At 37.2% G+C, this 18,882-nt stretch overlaps 3 protein-coding genes across 4 annotated transcripts in view; 1 reads left to right on the top strand and 2 right to left on the bottom strand.

Moving 5' to 3' along the window:
- The window catches only part of LOC147860019 (pentatricopeptide repeat-containing protein At5g27110-like), a 48,845-nt gene extending 45,287 nt beyond the window's left edge, over positions 1 to 3,558 (bottom strand). Inside the window, exon 1 of the mRNA XM_087324821.1 lies at positions 3,295 to 3,558. The gene's annotated coding sequence lies outside the window, so the exon portion shown is untranslated. The remainder of the gene's footprint in view (positions 1 to 3,294) is intronic.
- On the top strand, positions 2,791 to 8,946 carry LOC147860018 (uncharacterized). 2 transcript variants are annotated; one of them, XM_087324820.1, is made up of 5 exons: positions 2,791 to 2,900; positions 3,902 to 5,687; positions 6,410 to 6,789; positions 7,513 to 7,573; positions 7,837 to 8,946. In XM_087324820.1, the coding sequence occupies exons 2-5, from the start codon at positions 4,041 to 4,043 to the stop codon at positions 8,659 to 8,661; spliced, it is 2,913 nt and encodes a 970-aa protein (XP_087180946.1). In that variant the 5' UTR covers positions 2,791 to 2,900; positions 3,902 to 4,040; the 3' UTR covers positions 8,662 to 8,946. The 2 variants fall into 2 exon arrangements, with proteins under 2 accessions (XP_087180946.1, XP_087180945.1); XM_087324819.1 differs by lacking the exon at positions 2,791 to 2,900 and having other exon boundaries at positions 3,789 to 5,687.
- A 1,586-nt stretch (positions 8,947 to 10,532) lies between these two features.
- Positions 10,533 to 17,407, bottom strand: LOC147860017 (uncharacterized). Its single transcript, XM_087324508.1, has 6 exons — positions 16,746 to 17,407; positions 13,580 to 14,141; positions 12,561 to 12,679; positions 11,605 to 11,644; positions 11,362 to 11,506; positions 10,533 to 10,907 (listed from the first exon to the last, which is right to left on the bottom strand). Exons 1-6 carry the CDS (start codon positions 16,816 to 16,818, stop codon positions 10,788 to 10,790), a joined length of 1,059 nt encoding a protein of 352 aa, XP_087180634.1. The 5' UTR covers positions 16,819 to 17,407; the 3' UTR covers positions 10,533 to 10,787.
- Positions 17,408 to 18,882: the final 1,475 nt, after the last annotated feature.

Raw genomic sequence — 18,882 nt, 5'->3', positions numbered from 1 at the left:
CATTTCTTTAAGTAATTGAGATTCATGGATTTGATAAGTCAATTATTAAACAAATTGTGTTAGGTAATTACACCAATAATAAGCTATTCATTTTATTTGAAGGGACAAATCCAAACAAATGAGGTATCAAATTATTAACCGAGCTTATCGAGGTGATTGTGTGATTAATAACGTCTACTTTTCGTCATACTCATATTCAAATGCAACATTGCCTTTGTGTTTTATCTTGGCTCATCTCCATGCTTTTTATCCTTCGAAGTTGAGTTGCAAATTTTAGTTTAGAAAGTAATTCACAATGGTAAGGATCCTAGGATATGCTTGTAAGTTTCTTTAATTTTGTTTGAACTTATCAGTAGTAGACAAGACTCTTCCTTGAATGCAAATTAATGATGTTCGAATGGCCTAAAATGCAGTCACAGGTATCCAAACAAGCAACCACTATGTCCCAATCATAGGAGAAACAAGAGGGGACAAATTCCAAAACAAACATTGGCGCATATCAAGCAATAATACAATAACTTGCAATATCATATGTCCAATGTGATGATACAAAGGTAAAATGGCCCCATGATTATCTTATGGTAAAAATGACTTCTAGAAATTGCCGAAATTTCTTTGAGATCTACTTATTAAAGTCAAGCTTAAGGATTAACATTTATGCAATTTACTCTTAGTGATGTGAAGCATAGATGCCTTATCATTGGCCGTATTACAAGACCTTGTCATATATATTGGGAAGCATATCCTCTCATTTAACATAATAATGTCATGTAGGCCATTGCATATGCAATCATTGAGAAACCAAATTTGATTGGAGGAAGATGATCTAAAGCCCATGCATTTTATCAAAGCACAAGAGATGCCAAGAGAGAAAAAAGCAGTTGCGCGAAGAAAGTTGGTTACATTGAAAAGAAGTGCAAAGAGAAGTTAGGTAAGATTGGTCACCACAACTACACGAGCTAGATTTCAAAGCTTAACCAGGTCAACCTTATCTCTAAAATTGATGTTTCACAAATGGAACAAACATGAAATCATGAAGATTGTTCTTGGTTTGACAAGTTGTACACTACTCAACAATATGTGATGTATAAATCATCAATGGTGAGAACGTGCAAGTTAAATTCGATGAAAAAACAATGTTGTTGTGCCATCCCCTCATTAAAATTGACCGGTTATTGTTTTTGCTACCACTATTGTTGAGATACACATATGTGGGAAGTGATTAATATTGTCACATTGTTCACCACACTTTACCAACAAAGGAAAAGAAGTAAACATCACCTACAGCAGGGTAGCAAGCTTCGGAGAGGTTCACCTCATATGACAAATTTAGAGCCGTTTAAAGAAAAACAAGATGCGAACCAAAGGGTTGAAAAAAAGATTCGAGGGTAGAAATTTCACAGCACAAATCGACGAGGGGCACACGAGCATTTTTTTTTCTTGAATGTAGAGTGCGCTATCCGATTCTCGTCACATTGTTTTTTCCAAAGATATGAGCTTTCGGCGAGTGGTGGGTGGTGCTCTTTGCCCTGCCTTGCATGGGAGAAGCTCATAAAGCCTAGGTCTCGTGGCACGTTGGACCAAGTGACTATCTGCTCTCTACATGACCAAAAAGCCTCATGGACCTAGCATGCAATGAACGAGGGATACATCAGTTAGGAAAACATCCCGAGGCCGACAATCCATCCATCCATTCATCCCCTATTTTTATTTAGTGGGCAAACACATCCACCCATCAATCGACACATAACATTATTGTTGACCTTAGGCCAGAGTCGACCATAGGGTGGTGCGTGTGTTTACATAACTAGGGGGGGGGGTGTCTCGTAAAGCACCAATGCTTCTTCGTGAAAATCGATCGCATGGAGGGAGGGAGGCCGAGAATGCGAGTTGTGACGTATTGCAATCCGTGTTTTGTGTACATAAGTCACTTAAAAGGGAGTCCCAATCCTTCTATTTATGCATGCATGCATGTATGTATGTATGGTATTGTCTGTTTTCTTTTGGGTGGGGGTGAGGTATTTTTATCATTTATATCATCCAACAAAGAAAGAGAAACAGGGGATAGAAGAAAAACAGAGAGGGCCTCTCTCTTGTTTTCACACACACACACACACACACACACACACACACACACACACACACACACACACACACACACACACACACACACGTCTCTTTTCTTCTTCTTCTTCTTCTCAACTACCCACACAGACAGAGAGAGACAGAGAGGAGCTTTCACACACACACACACGTGTACACACACACACACACACACACACACATTCTCTCTCTCTCTCTCTCTCTCTCTCTCTGTGTTTTGTTTGGGGGTGTCACTGTAATCACTCACACCATTGGCATGTTTTTCTCCTTGGAAAGCAACCCAACAGAGCTAAGCTGCTGGTACACACACACACACACACACACACACACACACTCTCTCTCTCTCTCTCTCTCTCTCTCTAGAGGGGGGGCTCTGTCTATCCATCCATCCATCCATCCAGCCATGTATGTATGTATGTGTATGTATGTATCTGTCTATCTATCTCATCTATCCATGATATGCCCCATCTCTTTTGTGTTCGAAGAAAAAGAAGAAGAAGAAGAAGAAGAAGAAGAAGATGATGATGATGAAAAAAGTGGGCAATTTATTAAATCAAATAATTAAATAAATATATGTCTGTGGTGTCTGCAGAAGACATCTAAAAACTCCATCCTTCTCTCTCTCTCTCTCTCTCTCTCTCTACTACTACTACTACTGCTACTACCACACCATCATCCCCTCTTTCTTCTTCTTCTTTCTTATGGAGATGGAGATGGAGATGGTGATGATGGCTCTCCCCCTCCTCTTTCCCTGTTCAGTGTTTTTACAACAGGAAAATGGACTCCTAACCACAGAGGTTTGGCCCCTGCCTCTGCCCCTGCCTCTCTCTCTCTCTCACTCTCTCTCTGTGTCTTGATTCTCTCTCCTACAAGCGCTATTATTACTAATTCTGACGCACAACACAAAATGTCAGAAGAGTAGAAGTAAAAAAACCCAAAAAATAAAATTTTTATCAAAGAAAGAAAAAATTCCTGAGCTTACGCATACATATTAATGGGTAGACATTTTTTTTTGTTTTTGTTTTGGTTCGTGTTCCCCAAAACACAACTCTCTCTCAAGCTTTTCCATGGCTGCTTCCCTCCCCTCCTGCATAATAAAACAAAAGGAAAACGCATCATTTCTTTTCTCTTCTTCCAACCCTTCTCCTCCCTCCTTTCTTTCTTACTTTCTAGCACTAAATTTCATGTTACACATACTTCTTCTTCTTCTTCTTCTTCTTCTTCTTCAATAGGCAATAATTCTCTCTCTTTCTCTCTCTCTCTCTCTCTCTCTCCCCAAAGCTTAACCAAACTCTGATACAATACATATCTATCTATGCATATAGGGAATTGGGCCATTATCCCATTCTTTCTTTCTTTCCTGCTTCTCTCTCTGTCTCTCTCTATAAAAGATTAAAATCTTGAGTTTTTACCAAGCTTTGAAACAATACACACATACACACACACACACACATAGGGAATTGGACCATAATCTCTCTGTACTGTCTCTGTCTCTGTCTATCTCTCTCTTTCTCTCTGAGAAGAATTCAAGCTCTGAGAGGAAGAGAGTTTTCTGCTAGACCCTCATCTTCATGAAAGAAGAGAGAAAAAATTAATAGCTTTCTGTATCTTTATATGAAGTTTGAACATGTAAGCACCTGATAATTCTAAATAAGTAATGGATACTTGAAAATAGTCATAACGTAGTTCAAATCTATATTTGTGTATACATAGATTGAAATGATAATGACAATTATTCCTGTGTGTATATATCTTGTCTGCTAACTTCCAATCCTATCGCTATCTTTTATATGTGCAGATGATATAAGAAGAAGGAAGCTTAACAGTATAAGCACCATTCATTTCAGATCTAAAAAGACCATTCATTCATTCATTCTCTTCTCACTTTTGGTACCAAAGAACTGCAGTTTCCAAAAGAAAGAAAACAAGAAGACCATATGAGCCGTGCAAGCACTTTCCACTTTTGGAACTCTGTGGATGAAGACATAACACATCCTTCTGGAGCTCAGTTTAGAAGAAATAACGACAATAACAACAACAATAATAGTAATAATCTCTACACATCATCTGGGAGAGAAGCTGAAGGTACTCACAGTGGTGAAGGTAAGAGTGATTTCTCTACTCAATCCACTGTGACATCTATAAAGAATAACAGCAATTTACAAAACTGGGGCCACAATTCCATTGAGCAAATCACTCGTTTCGAGAGCTTTCGTGACGTTTCTCCCGCCAGTGTCAACCGAGGGTCTCTTCTACTATCCGATTTAGTTGCCAGAGAGAGCCCTTCTGTAACTAATATGTCGAGTAACTACCTACCGAGCTCCAAAAATGCGCAAGCTGAAGCTCTGCAAACACTTTACCTCATGGATCAAGGTACTACTTATAATAGTGGATATGGAAACCCACCCAATCAGAATGCCATGCTTCTTTCCACAAACGGTGGTTCTCTTGGTGGTGTCCATATCAACTCATTTGGTAACTCTAATCAACACCAACACCAACACCAACACCAACACCAACACCAACACCATCTACAACAACATCAACAACATCAACAACATCAAAGTTTCCTTGGATCCCTAAATTCATCAGCTTTGCCTTTACCTCATCAACCTCACCAAGTGATGTCTGTGCCAAATACAGATCACCAAAATTCATGTATGCCACAAACTAGTCATCTATACAACAATTGGGCAGGTGTGAATGGAATCTCATTGTTCCCTTCTGGAGGAGGAGGTCATGAAGAAGGAGGAGGAAATCTTCCAATAGCCACTCGAGTGGCCGATCCGGCTTCACACTTGTCTGCATATGGATCGGCCACCCGGAGCCTTTCTTCCCACCCGTTTCATGAAAATTCATCACTATTTTCTCCACCTAACCTTGTCGACAATCTACAAGGTTCAAGAGGAGGACAAATCCTCTCTCTATCTCTCTCCCCACAACAACCTTTAATGAGTCAACAAGTGCAAGCTTTCCCGTTGCAACATCAAGATGTAACCTCAAGTTTCTTCCATGGCTTGGTTCCAGATTGCAAAGAAGGAATTGTATCACATAAATCCCTTGGGGCTGGTAATGGTAATGGTATCATTACAAACACATTCACATCCCCATCCTGTGATAATTTTGGTGCAAGCTACCCTATCCAACCGCCCAATAATGTGGATAATAATAGTAGGCAAATCAACATGTTTGGAAGCCATTTCATTGTCGGAACCTATCAATCGAAGTATCTCAAGCCAGCACAAGATTTGTTGAATGAAGTGGTTAATGTGGGAAAACCCGTGAAGAGCAATAACAATGACAACAACAATAGCAATAATTCTTTGAAGAGGTCTTGGATGACGCAGACGTCATCGATAATGAATGATGACACTTTCTCCAGAGATAATTGTTTATCAGATGTTTCTGATAAGACTATGATAAGCTGGAGTGGTAAGAGGGAAGGAGATTCTATTGCCACCGCGCTCCCTATTCAGACAATGGGTATTTCCGAAAAGACAACACTAGAAAATGTTGAACTCACATCAACAGAACGACAGGAACTTCAAGCAAAGAGAGCAAAGCTTATAGGGATGCGAGATGAGGTAAGTACAATAGATATGGTTTCTTTACTTTTATTTGTTTTCTTAAGAAAAATATCTGTATGGAGTATCCCCCCCTCTTTATCGATGATGTACAGTTTTTTGTTTCCCTCCTCATTGTCTGTTTTCTAAATGACAACTGTTAGCTTATAGAGCTTGTTTTATGATTTCTAGCTAATGGAATTTGACACCCATCAAATTTGAGGTTTTCTAGCTTAGGAAGCTTCATATGACATAAAACATGAGGTTTTCTATATTATGGGGCTTGATATGTCATGCAATTTGAGGTTTTCATGGTTACGGAGTTTGATATGCTATATAAATTGATTTTTTGTAGCTTATGCAGATTTTTATGCCATATACAACTTGATGTTTTCTAAATTATGGAGCTTGATATACCATACCCTTACAAGTTTTTTCATGATTTTGATATTCCATAAACAACTGAAAGTTTTCTAGCTAAAGGAGCTTGATATATCATACAATTTGATATTTACTTCTTATATCTTGCATAAAAAATTGTGTTTTTCCTAGCAGATTTATTTGTTCAATTAAAATAGTTAGCTTATGGACTTTGACATGCTGTACAAATTGCGAGCTTCTTTACAATGAATTGTTTGCTCACTTACCAATATCATATGGAACTCAATCTAGCGAGGAAAATTGTGTTTTATTATTAATTTTGGCTCTTTTCCTGTTCTGGATTCATTTAAATGTGTGTATAGGTGGATAGGAGATACAAACAATACTACCATCAAATGCAAGCAGTCGTGGCATCATTTGAATCTACTGGGGGTTTGGGTGCAGCCACGGCATACACATGCCTTGCACTTCAAACGATATCGAAACATTTCCGATGCCTTCGAGATGCTATCACTCGCCAGATTGAGTTGGCGTGTAAAGCACTTGGAGATGAAGATGTGTCAGGGGGGCTCGTGAAGGGAGAGACATCGAAATTGAGACTTATCGGTCAACAACTTCGCCAACAACGTGCGTTACGGCAGCTTGGTATGATGCAGCAACAAGCATGGCGGCCTCAGCGCGGTCTGCCTGAACACTCTGTTTCTATCCTTCGCGCTTGGCTTTTTGAGAACTTTCTCAACCCGTAAGTCTCCTCTTTTTGTGGTACTGAGTACATTTCGCAGGTTTGATATTGTTGGAATAAATTAAATTATCTCTTTTCGATTCCCTCTTTCCGTATGTCTCACCTTGACCAGATGTTCCATGCCATAATTTCGAGAAAATAAGGGGCATGATGTGGAATTTGGAAATGATGGTGAAGGATTATGTTTTTAGGATCACACTATCTCATTCCATCTTTTCATTGGGACAAAGGGCCCTGATGTGGAATTTTGAAAATGACGATGAAGTATTGATTATGTTTTATGGATCATATTATGTCGCTCAATCATCTCTTTTTAGAGAAAATACCCTTTATTTAGGCCAATGGTCAGAGGTGATAACTCTGAGGATACCTAGAGCAGGATACCCTCTTATCTGTTGATAGATGTGACCCTGATCTGACATCCTATTAAAAAATGGGGGAATATTCATCAATTTGGGGTTGACCCCTGACAGACCTCTTGGTAAAATAGAAAAATTAAAATAATATAATCAAAGAACAAAAATAACAATCCTAGTGGTGATAAACACCACCATCAACCTATTAGGGAATCTCACGCACTAGGACTTTGGGTAATGGGGTGCCACATAGTTTGGCAGGTTGGCTAGCAGACCAAGCATGCATGCATTTGGAAAGGACAATCAGTTATATATTTTATGGATCACATTATGCTTATAAGATTTGTTTTTTTTATGATGATAACAGTTATCCAAAAGATGCTGATAAGATATTGCTTGCCCGGCAGACTGGTCTTTCACGCAATCAGGTCAGTTTGTAAGGTCTAAGGACAGTTACATTTCATTATTTTTTTGTGGATATAAAAACCTAAATGTTGGGTATATGAATCTCAAGTTTTTAGTCTGAATTTAGACTTATTAACCCCACATAGAAATTAACAACCTAGAAACAAGATGTGATTTGGTGTCTTTATTTTTGAGGAACTCAAAACGTAATAGGTAGATGTGAGCATTAAGTTAAGAATGCAAATTACAAAAATGCATCCTTAATTGGTTTTGATTGAACTTGTAGGTAAGCAACTGGTTTATCAATGCTCGAGTCCGGCTATGGAAACCAATGGTAGAAGAGATGTATTTGGAAGAAACAAAAGAAGCTGAAGCTGAAGGAGCAGATAGATCAGTTGGAGATGAAGGAGAGGGCAGTCAAAGTATGACAACTAGTGAAATGAATAAACCTCCTAAACAAGCGAAAATATCATGCGAAAACCACCATGATGAAGGAAAGGAGTTATCAAGCTATCCTGCAGTTGATATGCTACAAGGTAAAAATCTAGACGGATCGTCCTCGCTTGTTAACCTTCTATTCCATGACAAGGAAGGCATAATAAGACAAGGAGTAATGAACAACAAACACGTGCTTCAAGATGCATCATCCTTGTTATCCCCCGGTTTGAACAATGGAGGAGTCAGTAATGCCGATGAAGGTCTCGAACATGAGATGAAGGTCCGAACCACTGATGAAGAGTACAGAGAGACTTCGGCTACAGGTCAGAATGGATATATGCAAAGTGACCATTTGAACATTGCTTCATATGGGTCATATCCGATCAATCCATTGAACAGGTATTCACAGGATAGCTTCCCGGGTAGTTATCCGGGTGGAAATGGTGGAATTTCTCTCACTTTAGGTTTGCAACACTGTGAAGGAAAGACATCTTTCTCAGGTTCTTATGGTCAAGATCACGCACATGTGCCAACAAATAGACAAGAAGAAAGTGGTACCAATGTTGGGTCTGTGGACTACTACAATATGAATGATAATAGCTTTGAGTCTCTGGGTCTTCAAAATCGGAAACCTTTTAGCACTCATATGCTTCGTCATGACTTTGTCGTATGATTGAGCGACAGGAGAGTAAACATGACTCATCATTTAATAGTGCCACATCTTTTGTACCTTTGCCATGAATGTAAGTTTTACTATAAGAGCTCTCCCATGTATTCTACTCTTTTATTTATCATTCTGTAACATGTATACCTTTTGATGCATCCTTTGCTTCTGACTGGAGTAGCAGGGCTTTGGAGAGCAAAATGGTACTATTATGCCAAACTATTGATGTAAAATAGCACAACTTGAAAGACATATGTAAAGGTTATTTGTAAGAAAATTTAGAGTAAAGCCTCACTACTGCTTGTGCTGTTTTATTACCTTGTAAGGGTAAAGGATAATACAAGCCCCACGTTAATTTTTAGTTGGTGCTGATGTAGTGTTTTGTGAGTGTAGTTGTAAGGTAGCTAAACTTTTATCAGGTAGGACAAACCTGAATTGATTGATTGATAAAGTGTCTCCCTTTAAATTATTGCATATAAACCAACCTCTTTGGATCCTAATAATTGTAGGGCTACAAAACATTGGTCATTCATAAATGCATTGTCGAATAATGAACACTTTTCAAGGTGTTAGTTGTATAAAGAAAGGTTGGGCCATAGTCCCCTTATGTTTTGCTTATAAACCTAATCAGATTTTTGACTCGTGTACCTGTAGGGCTAGAAAGCATCGAGCATTAGTTATATTTTCAGCATGTTAGTTATATACTGATTAGTATTAGGTCTCACCAAGAAAGTTTTTTGTATTGCCAGCTGGTCATAAATGAATCTTCAAATGCCTTTTATTTCCATGGTGCAGACAAAAAATAAAAAAAGATTGGTTTGTACCAAGAAAAGCTTAAGATAATTCAAGGAACAACTAGGTCTTATCATGAACAAAGTAATTGAAAAAGATTTAAATAAATAAATAAACAAAATTGTGAATATATCATATAACGATGTATTGAAGAGTGATACAAAGTGAAGAGGCAAAAGATCTACTTTGGCAAACTTGGGAGTAGACAAATCCATTTTAAGAAATCTCATACAGATATGGGTTCAACCAAAAAATTTACCTCGGCAAGAGTGAACACAAAACTGCTAAAATCTAAGAGGAAACTAGATGTGCACCTTGAATGTGAGGAACGAAAGCAAACCTTTTCTAGGAATGTTCTTACAGCATCAACTATCGTAGATTTGATTTTGTTATTACGTCAATTCACAATCAAATGGTGAACTTCAAGATTTTCTACCAATGCAGCTAATCTTCTTCGGAACTGAACCTTTTATTTTTTGTATGTCCAGAGAATGATATGGTTCATTATCAAACTCAACAAGTCGACATGTTGAATTTGCATACAATTGTTTCAATGCATGTATCTCACCTTCATTCAAGTCATACAAAATACCCGACATGACTGAACCTTTTATTTTTTGTATGTCGAGAGAATGATATGGTTCATTATCAAACTCAACAGGTCAACATGTTGAATTCACATACAATTGTTTCAAGGCATCCATCTCACCTTCACTCAAGTCATACGAAATACTCGGCATGACTGAACCTTTTATTTTTCATTATGTCCAGAGAATGATATGGTTCATTATCAAACTCAACAAGTCGACATGTTGAATTCGCATACAATTGTTTAAATGCATCTATCTCACCTTCATTCAAGTCATACAAAACACCCGACATGGGACCAAACAGTTCAAGCTTGCCTTTTATATCATCATCTACTACTGACATTAGATGGATGAAATTCAAAGCTAAATCTTTGTGACACAGATTTATAATTGCAAAGACTTACATCATGATTCCTTAAAAGTTGTCTGTCTTTAAAATTGGCTTACTTTCTCAAAAGATATAAATTAGACAATTCACACAACCAACACACACAAAAGTTTGTTAAAATGAGCTGCAATATATGGCCCAAGTTGATGTACCTAGGAAAAGTTTCTTTAGTGTTTGCACAAACAAAGTTTACATGGGAAAAAGTTCTTTTTTAGTTGCATGAATGAGATTCATATGGAAAAAAATGGTTCATGTTGCATGAACAAGTTATACATGAATTGCAACGCGTTTTCCACCATGTTTGAACTCTAAAAGGCTAGTTATGTGTGCACAAGTTATTATTAAAGCATTGTTGCAAAACATGATTAGGCAGCAACAGCAGAAGCTAAACTTGGTTCGAGACCCCAATTGATGATCGGCCACCCGCGCTTTTCAGCAAGCCGTTGAAGACGCGCATCTGGGTTCACCACATGTGGATGTCCAACCTGTTTTTCCCTCGCACAAATCAGATTTACAACATCATTTAAAGTTATTTTGAGAATTAAAATAATACCAATCTTATTTACCATACTCTAATTTATCGTAATTCCTAAAAGTACTCAACTTATAACCATAACTTCAGTAAAATTCAATTAATTGATTTTATCCATGGTATTTAATCGACTTTGAAGATTCCGAATCATAGCCTCGAAAAAATTCTGCATGATTACCTAGTTGCCAATTGACAGCTAGTGATGATTTGGTTGAAAATATTTGGCTCTAGTACCAAAATAATAAAACTTCTCCAAGTGGCGCCTCTTTAATAAAAAAATAAACAATTTGTGACATCTTTGCAAGCTATGGTAAAAACTAGAGTGGCATTGTTGAAATTATTTTCATCTTCTGGGCCACGAAAAGAAAGTAGAGATTCTTCACAGTTGATGAGAAATATATACTTACACTCTCAAGCATCGGTAAATCTGCAACACTATCGCCAAATGCTAGGCTATCTTTTAAAGAAACACCATGTTTTCTTGCATACTCTGCAATCCGATCAGCTTTTTCTGCATTACTTGCTGCCATGGCTTTGAGTTTGCCTGTAAACCTGCCTCAATAAAAATGTATCATCAGTTCATAGTTTTAAAGAGATGGCTAGATTTCCAAAAACTCTTAAAAAATGTGAATACAGGAGTAGTTATGGACCTCCCATTCTTCTCAATTAGTTCTGCTGCATATACATAATCTGCATTTACAAACGGCTTTTGTTAGTGTTTATACTTGGTGTAATTATTACAACACAGATTCTAAAAATATGTAATAACATCTGTAATTATTATAGCACAGGGTGTTTATTATCTTGGATCTCTGTAATCTCCGTAACAAAAAGTTTCACGCCAAATTGATACTTCATGCTGAAAATGTGATCAAATTGCTGTAATCATTATAATATAGGGTCTAGGGACATCAATGAGTAAAAATTTTAGAGCCTTTCACAAGCTAATAATTATATTGGACCTCAGTACACTGAGTAGTCACAACTTTCAGACCAAATTGATCCCAATTTGAGGCCTTAATGCTGAGAAACCAAATCAGAAAAAAGATGTAAAAAACAAGATTATTGCCTTTTGAGCCTTGGCTTTTGTCAGAACACCTCAGGATAACATTAGAGTCTACACATGGAGGTGCACATATGCATATACAATGTGGGCATGGTGAGGTTCAAGAGGAAGGTCTAGCCCCTTAACAGGTTGCCTTTTGGTGCCATCATTAATAGATTCACAAGATATGGGCTTTACCTCTAATGTAATGAAGGAAAAAGCTGGAAAATACCCCAAAAGTTTCAGAAATTTCCCCAAATGCCCCCTAAGGTTTTTGTTATTTTCCAAATGCTCCTGCTCAATCATGGAAAGAGAAAAACGGAGTTATCCTGCAGCTATTACACACCATATTAAGGCATCACAGATTTCGTGTTGCAATCCCAACGACTTTGTTTTCAAACCTCTGTGATGTTAGAGATCACACTATGCATTACTGTCATGGAGTTACTTTATTCAGGCAACAATCCTGTTGGTACACTAGATGGCCCAAACTGCTAGCATGTGACATAAATAGGCAACCCCACATGATTCATATTTCATAGTTCATAAACAGAATTGTACCTGCACCGAGTTCTTTTGCTAGGGGAGCTATAAGAAAATCCAAGCATCCAGTAACAAAGACAATTTGATAGCCCTCATATTTTAGCTTCTGAATAAGTTCGACTGCACCTGAGAAAATTCTGCATGAAGTCATTGCAACAAAAGTTAAGCACATATACAATAAGTCCTGAACATTAAGCCGATTCAATTTTCATTGTTGTAGTGACACTAGATTATGTATGTGTAAATTTGAATAGAAAGATTATTACGCTTCTAGTTTTATTTCTTTACAACTTTACTATATTTTATGTTGGAAACCTTGTTGCTAAGTGCTCATGCAAGAGACAGTACTGGATAGGTGACCTCCCAGGTATCAGAGGAAGGTTGAATCTTCAACTGCTAGTTGATGTCTATGTCTTTGGACCAAACTGTGAGGGTTGTTCAGCCCTTGCACCAAACACAGTACACCCTTTATTTAGCAGGACTGAGTTAACTATGCCTATGCTTCTGAGTCAAGCTGAAGGTAGTTCAACCCTTGAATCAAGCATAATGCACCCTCTTGTTGAGAGGATTGATTTGGCAGCCCAGGAGGAGAAATCAGATGTGTATGGTGAAGCCAAGTTGTGAAGTTGTCTCAAGTTGATTAGACTGGAACTCTCTAATGCCTAGAGGTTTTGGGGTGTGGATGGCAAGAGCAAAATGGGGAATCATCCTGTTAAGAGTGCAAGCACAGTGGCAGTTCTGGGATGGGTAACCTTCCAGTAAGTTTGTCCCGAAAAACCGTCATTCAAGTAGATTAATTTATGTATTCTCAGACTATAATCAAATGGAAACGACATGCGAGTAAACCATAAACAAAGATAACTACTATAACTATCTAGAAATTTCTATTCAACTTATACATCATGACCCGTTCATAATTTCATTACAATACCTAGGTCAACCAATATCTATCAAAGATTAACAAGAATGAAATTGAAAAATAAGATTTGCAACTTTGGAAGTTATGCTAAAATCAGGTGCAGATTTATTTCACTTACCTAGGACGATAGTATTTTTTGTAAATAAAATCTGCCATTTTCGTTTTGGATTGCACTGGCCTTCCTCTATAGCTGAGGTAAAATATCCTGTTGAAGACAGCCCGGTTAACTGAGTCCACAATAAGATAGAAGATACACGTGATAGCGAACCAGGGCACCCAGAGTAGTCTGATAATGAAGGGAAGTTCAGTTATACGATGTGTGTAGTAAGCTAAGACCACATTGGTCCGAGTAATAGTGCCATCAACATCGAAAAAAGCCACCTTAGGAGACTTTTCTTTATTAGTGGGATTTTTGGTTTCTACATCTTCTGAAGTATTATAATCATTGGATTGCGCTGTGGCATTTTTTGATGACTCCAGAATTGGTCTCCCTGTTCGGAAATTCTTGCATACATCGTGCCATGAGGATTGTTTTGCATTCACAATGTTTCCAACAGAGAATACAATTCTTGACTTCAGAAGTTCACATCCCTGTTTAGGGGAACATAACTTGATACCAAATACTCCCTTTTCACCAGGAGAGCCGAACTTAAGCAATGAGTTGAGAAGACACGTAGGTCCTGATAAATCAAAGCAAATTACAATAAACATTCTTGATTCATTCCCATAGTAGATCACAGGATTAAAAAACGTTCTTTATTTTCCCAAATGCACTAAATTTTCATTATTTCCCGAAATGCTATTGGTCAACCAACTTTAGAGCAATTATATGGTCAATCCATCCCCATTTTTTGTCAAGGGTTGACCAGGGATATTAGGAAAATACCAAAACTTTACAGACATTTTGGGGTTTTTCCCTGGAAAATAATAGTAGCAGATAATATACAAGAGCAGAAATATTGTAAATGCAATACAGATACTATAGCAATGTTGATGTCCTTAAAGTAAACACAATATTAGAACAAAAACACTGTCAAGATAGAAGAGCCGATATCATAAAATTAAATAGCACAAAACTGATAGAGATTATTTTAAGGTTTTCTTCAGGCTTTATGGCCTTGAATGATGATTACAGTTGATTTCTGAAAATGCCAGTTTGATATGCATGTAGAACCTCCATGCTCTCAGGCCCAGAAAAATTGTGCTAAGCATAAGTGAAGCAGACAGGGCTACACTCTAATGGACAATCTCTTTGCCACAGCAAAAGTTGGAAATAAAGGAGACAAACATTAAATGACCGCATTTCTCAATTTAGAGCTGACTTGTTCCATGTTGATTCGCGACAGATATGCTACAAAAATCAGTTTGTGCAAAATAAAAAAAGTCTGAGAGATCATCATCATTAATTATAAGAACATGAATCATGATGCATTCTAAAAAGCAAATGTTGAAAAGGATTACACTAACAAATGCAAGTTATACAGAAAGAAAAACAGAGAGCTCATAATTGTTATTCCAAGAACATGAGTCAGCATGCATCCTATGAATACATTGCAAAAGCAAATGTCATTCATAGATCAAGTTATCGAAATGAAAAATCAGAGACATCATTAGCTAATACAAGAGCAGTCAGAATAACGATGCATTGCAGAAACAAATAAATATCACACAAATCATGATGCATCCTATGAAACCTGTGATCTAAACTGTAAACGGAAAAAACAGAAAGCAATATATGTGCACAGAAACAAATTATAATTTTTACAAGAACATCGACAATCTACATTGTAAAAAGAGAGTGCAGAAACCAAAAGCTGGCACATTATGATCTTTATAACCAGACATAAATCATGAGATATCACATGTTAGCTGCAATCCACAAACAAACAATCCAGTAGGTGAAATTCTACATGCAGGAAATTAATCTATCATATTGACAAGAACATGCATGGTGATGCATCATATTCAACCAGAAATCTACATTGAACATGATGATGCACATAGAAACAATTTATGATCTTTATCAGAACATTAACTGTGATGCCTATCATATGATAGCTAAAAATCTTCACTGCAAAAAAAAAACAGACGCCTGGACATGATGACCTTCAGAATAACGAAAATTGTGTTGCATCACAAGCAAACTGAAATCTTTGTTATAGAAACAAAAGTCTGCACATGATGATTTTTACAAGAACACAGATTATGATGCAGCCACAGAACATAATAAACGTGTTCGTGCAAACATACAAACGTTTGAAAATGAACACGTTTGAAAAGGGAAAAATGCATGTTCCTTTTTTATTATTAGAGATTAGCCCACCCTAGTGGTAAGTTGTTGTGCTGCTATCATCTATGTCTTGGGTTCAAATCCCAAATTTCTCCCTCCCTCTCTCTCTCTCTCTATCTTTAGTGTCATGTCATAGTAAAGTTTTATGGTAGTGTCATGTTTTCTTCATATTCTCGAATATACGTTTTATGAGTTTTTGAACGTTTGATTATAATTTATAATGACATATTTTGATTCAATCTCTATAGTTCATACTCATTTTTCTGTAAAGTTCTAAAGTGAAGAAATTGATACCTTCACTAGTTGCAAGATGAGAAAATCGATAATTGCAAGATGAGCTCGTCATCAATACAATTATGTCTTTGAATTATTTGATTTTTATGTTCGTGCTTTCTAATGTTTAGTAATTAAGTAATTCCTAAGTTTTGAGCTTTCAATTGTGTTGACATTTGATTCAAACAATTTATAATATAGACTATAGTCATTTTTTTAAAATTCCAATCTTTATTTTTTTTCTGAACTTATAAATCCAATCCAACTTTGAGATGATTTACTATACATGTTTGATTGAATCATTCTAGAATGCAAATGCACGTATGATACGTATGGTTCATTCTACGGATGCAGCATATGCAAGCTCAACCTTCATTATAAAAAACTAAAGTATGCACAGAATGATCTTTACAAGAATAGAAATCACAATGGATTATATGCAACCTGCATCCTACAATATCAAAAGCAAGAAGCATGAAGCAAGAATCAGCACATGTGATCTGTAAAGTATACTATGATCATTACCAGCATAGGAATCAACTTAATCTACATTACTAAAAAGAAAATTTCTGCAACCGTTCATAGAAGATACCTGCAATCTCCGTCATGAAAAGCAGAAAGAGATGACTATGATGATGCCAATGTAGATCATCATGATGAAATGCACAGAGAAAGAGAGGGTGATGATTACTATGATGCACAGAGAGACAGAAAGAGATACCTGAAGCCAAAGGTGCAGCTATGGTGGACATGAAGCTGTAGCCTTGAGAGGGCAAAGCATGTGATGAGTACATTATCTTCTTCGGAAAAAATAAAGGATTAACCAGAAGAAAGAAAACGCATCAGATACGAGGCAGGACACAAATGATCCACAAAGAGCAATAACACCTCTGAGTAACCATGCGCATCTTTTCCTTACTCCTGCTTACTTCTTCTGTAGTTTCACCGTATGTGATTCAGGTTCTCAGACGACTTTTCTGTTTCTATTTTCCTTCAATTTTTTTCTTGATTCTTTCTCTTGAAACTTCGCCTTCTCCTTCTAACAGGTTCTTCTGTAATTTGCCAGATTGTAACACCGCTCCTTCTCCCGATCCGCCTTCTACAACCACTACTTCTTCCTTATGCTTGAAACTTGTTCTTCTTTTCCTTCTTCTGAGTTCACCGGAAGCTTCTTTCTCTTCTGTTCCTACTTTTGCTTCCTGAAGCTCCGTCTGATTTTTCTGCTTGAAGTTTTCTTGGGATTCTTCTTCAGCGTCTGTCTCATCTACCTCTTCTTCAGCTACGTCCTCAGGAGGCTTCTTCTTTCTGATTTCCCGTGAAGCTTCGTCTGCATTTGTGCAGCTCCTTCTGCATCCGCTACTTCTGGAGGAAGGGCAGCGTTTCCTGTGGACTCTCTCTCTCTGTCTATCTGTGTCTGTCTGTCTGTCTCGTCTGTCACACAGTACTCTCACAATTGTGGTGGAGAATCCATTCCCGACGGGGAGAAGCTGAACCACGGTTAACTCCTAACCCAACCACCTACTCTAGTTAACAGTTTGGCCTTGCCCAAGACAAACCGGTTAATGCCTAACCGGTTTGGCGAGTTTTCCAAGCCTGAACCGAACCGACCCTTAAACCGGTTAAGCCTTAACCGGTTGGGCAAAACGGAACCGGTTTGGCAAAGGCTCCTTACTTCTCAAGTGCTCTGTGTGAGCAGTGGCAAGTCACTTTGATGTGATGTTGCTTCACATAATGCTTCTTGTTCTTGTTAACCAAGGTTCTAGTTGTCATTGATTTTGTCTCAGTTAAGGCTTAAACGGATTAGGAGTTTCTCAAGCTTGAATCGAATCAATTCCTAAACCGGTTAAGGCTTAACTACTTTGGCAAAGGCTCCTTACTTCTTGGGTGGTTTGAGAGCCGTGGCAATCACTTTGATGTGACTTTACTTCGCATAATGCTTCTTGTTCTTGTTAACCAAGGTTCTAGTTGTCATTGATTTTGTCTCCTTATTGAGCATTTTCTAACTAGTTGTAGTCACTTGATGTAACATTGATTTGCTTGATGCTTCTCATTCTTGCTAACCATTTTTCATAGCAATAGCATTTGTCTCGTTGAGCATTTTGCTAGTCTTGACATTACATTTATGTCTTAAGGCTCATCTTCAATGCCTTCCTCCCCAAGAAAAGGTTCATATGTGTGACTAAAAGTTGTAAATAGGCCATAACAAGGCATTGTAAGTAGCGATGGGCACGGGTCGGTTCGGTTTCAAGGCAAAGATACAGAACCAAATTGAAACTGGACCGTTTATTTTAAACAAAAACCAAACCAAACTGTTTATAAACTCTCAGTATTTAAACCAAAACGTTTAAGAAAAAGTTGAAACCAAACCATTTAAAACCAAACCGTTTAGGGAAAGGTTGAAACCAAACCATTTAAAACCAAACCGTTAGGGAAAAGTTGAAACCAAACCGAACCATTTAATAAAAAATTTAAACCTAACTACTTAAGTCAAGCTAATTAAACATCTAAATAAAGAAAAATACATTAAATTAAATAAGCATTTAAGTTAATTTTATTAAATCAATAAAAGAAACTTTAACTGAACCATTAAATTAAATAAACATTTAGGTTAAATTAATTAAATCAATAAACTATTTAGGTAAATTAAAAGTTAACCAAAAACCTATAAACCTTTAAACCAAACCTATAAACCTATAAACCCGAATTTTAGAACTGAGCCGAACCGTTTATGGAAAATCTAAACCAAACCAAACCCTTAAATTGTTTTGGAACCAATAAACCGTTAAGCCATGGTTTGGTTTGGTTTGAGCTGAAACCACCTAGCTTACAAATTGTAAGCTAAGTCTAAGCCCATAAAA

This window comes from Azolla caroliniana, unplaced genomic scaffold (genome assembly GCF_043228905.1).
Source record: "Azolla caroliniana isolate FFs.n. ecotype wild unplaced genomic scaffold, voAzoCaro1.0.p SCAF_9, whole genome shotgun sequence".
Lineage (NCBI taxonomy): Eukaryota > Viridiplantae > Streptophyta > Polypodiopsida > Salviniales > Salviniaceae > Azolla > Azolla caroliniana.
Note: the sequence above shows the minus strand (reverse complement) of the source record. Positions and strands in the feature narration are given on the sequence as shown.

Excerpts from the sequence above, each read along its gene's own strand:
- LOC147860018 (XM_087324820.1), top strand. The coding sequence starts at position 4,041 with ATGAGCCGTGCAAGCACTTTCCACTTTTGGAACTCTGTGGATGAAGAC. Across the intron at positions 5,688-6,409 it reads TTATAGGGATGCGAGATGAG|GTGGATAGGAGATACAAACA; the intron begins GTAAGTACAATA and ends ATGTGTGTATAG. Across the intron at positions 7,574-7,836 it reads CTGGTCTTTCACGCAATCAG|GTAAGCAACTGGTTTATCAA; the intron begins GTCAGTTTGTAA and ends TTGAACTTGTAG.
- LOC147860017 (XM_087324508.1), bottom strand. The coding sequence starts at position 16,818 with ATGTACTCATCACATGCTTTGCCCTCTCAAGGCTACAGCTTCATGTCC. Across the intron at positions 14,142-16,745 it reads AGCTGCACCTTTGGCTTCAG|GACCTACGTGTCTTCTCAAC; the intron begins GTATCTCTTTCT and ends TTGATTTATCAG. Across the intron at positions 11,645-12,560 it reads AGCAAAAGAACTCGGTGCAG|ATTATGTATATGCAGCAGAA; the intron begins GTACAATTCTGT and ends TTGTAAATGCAG.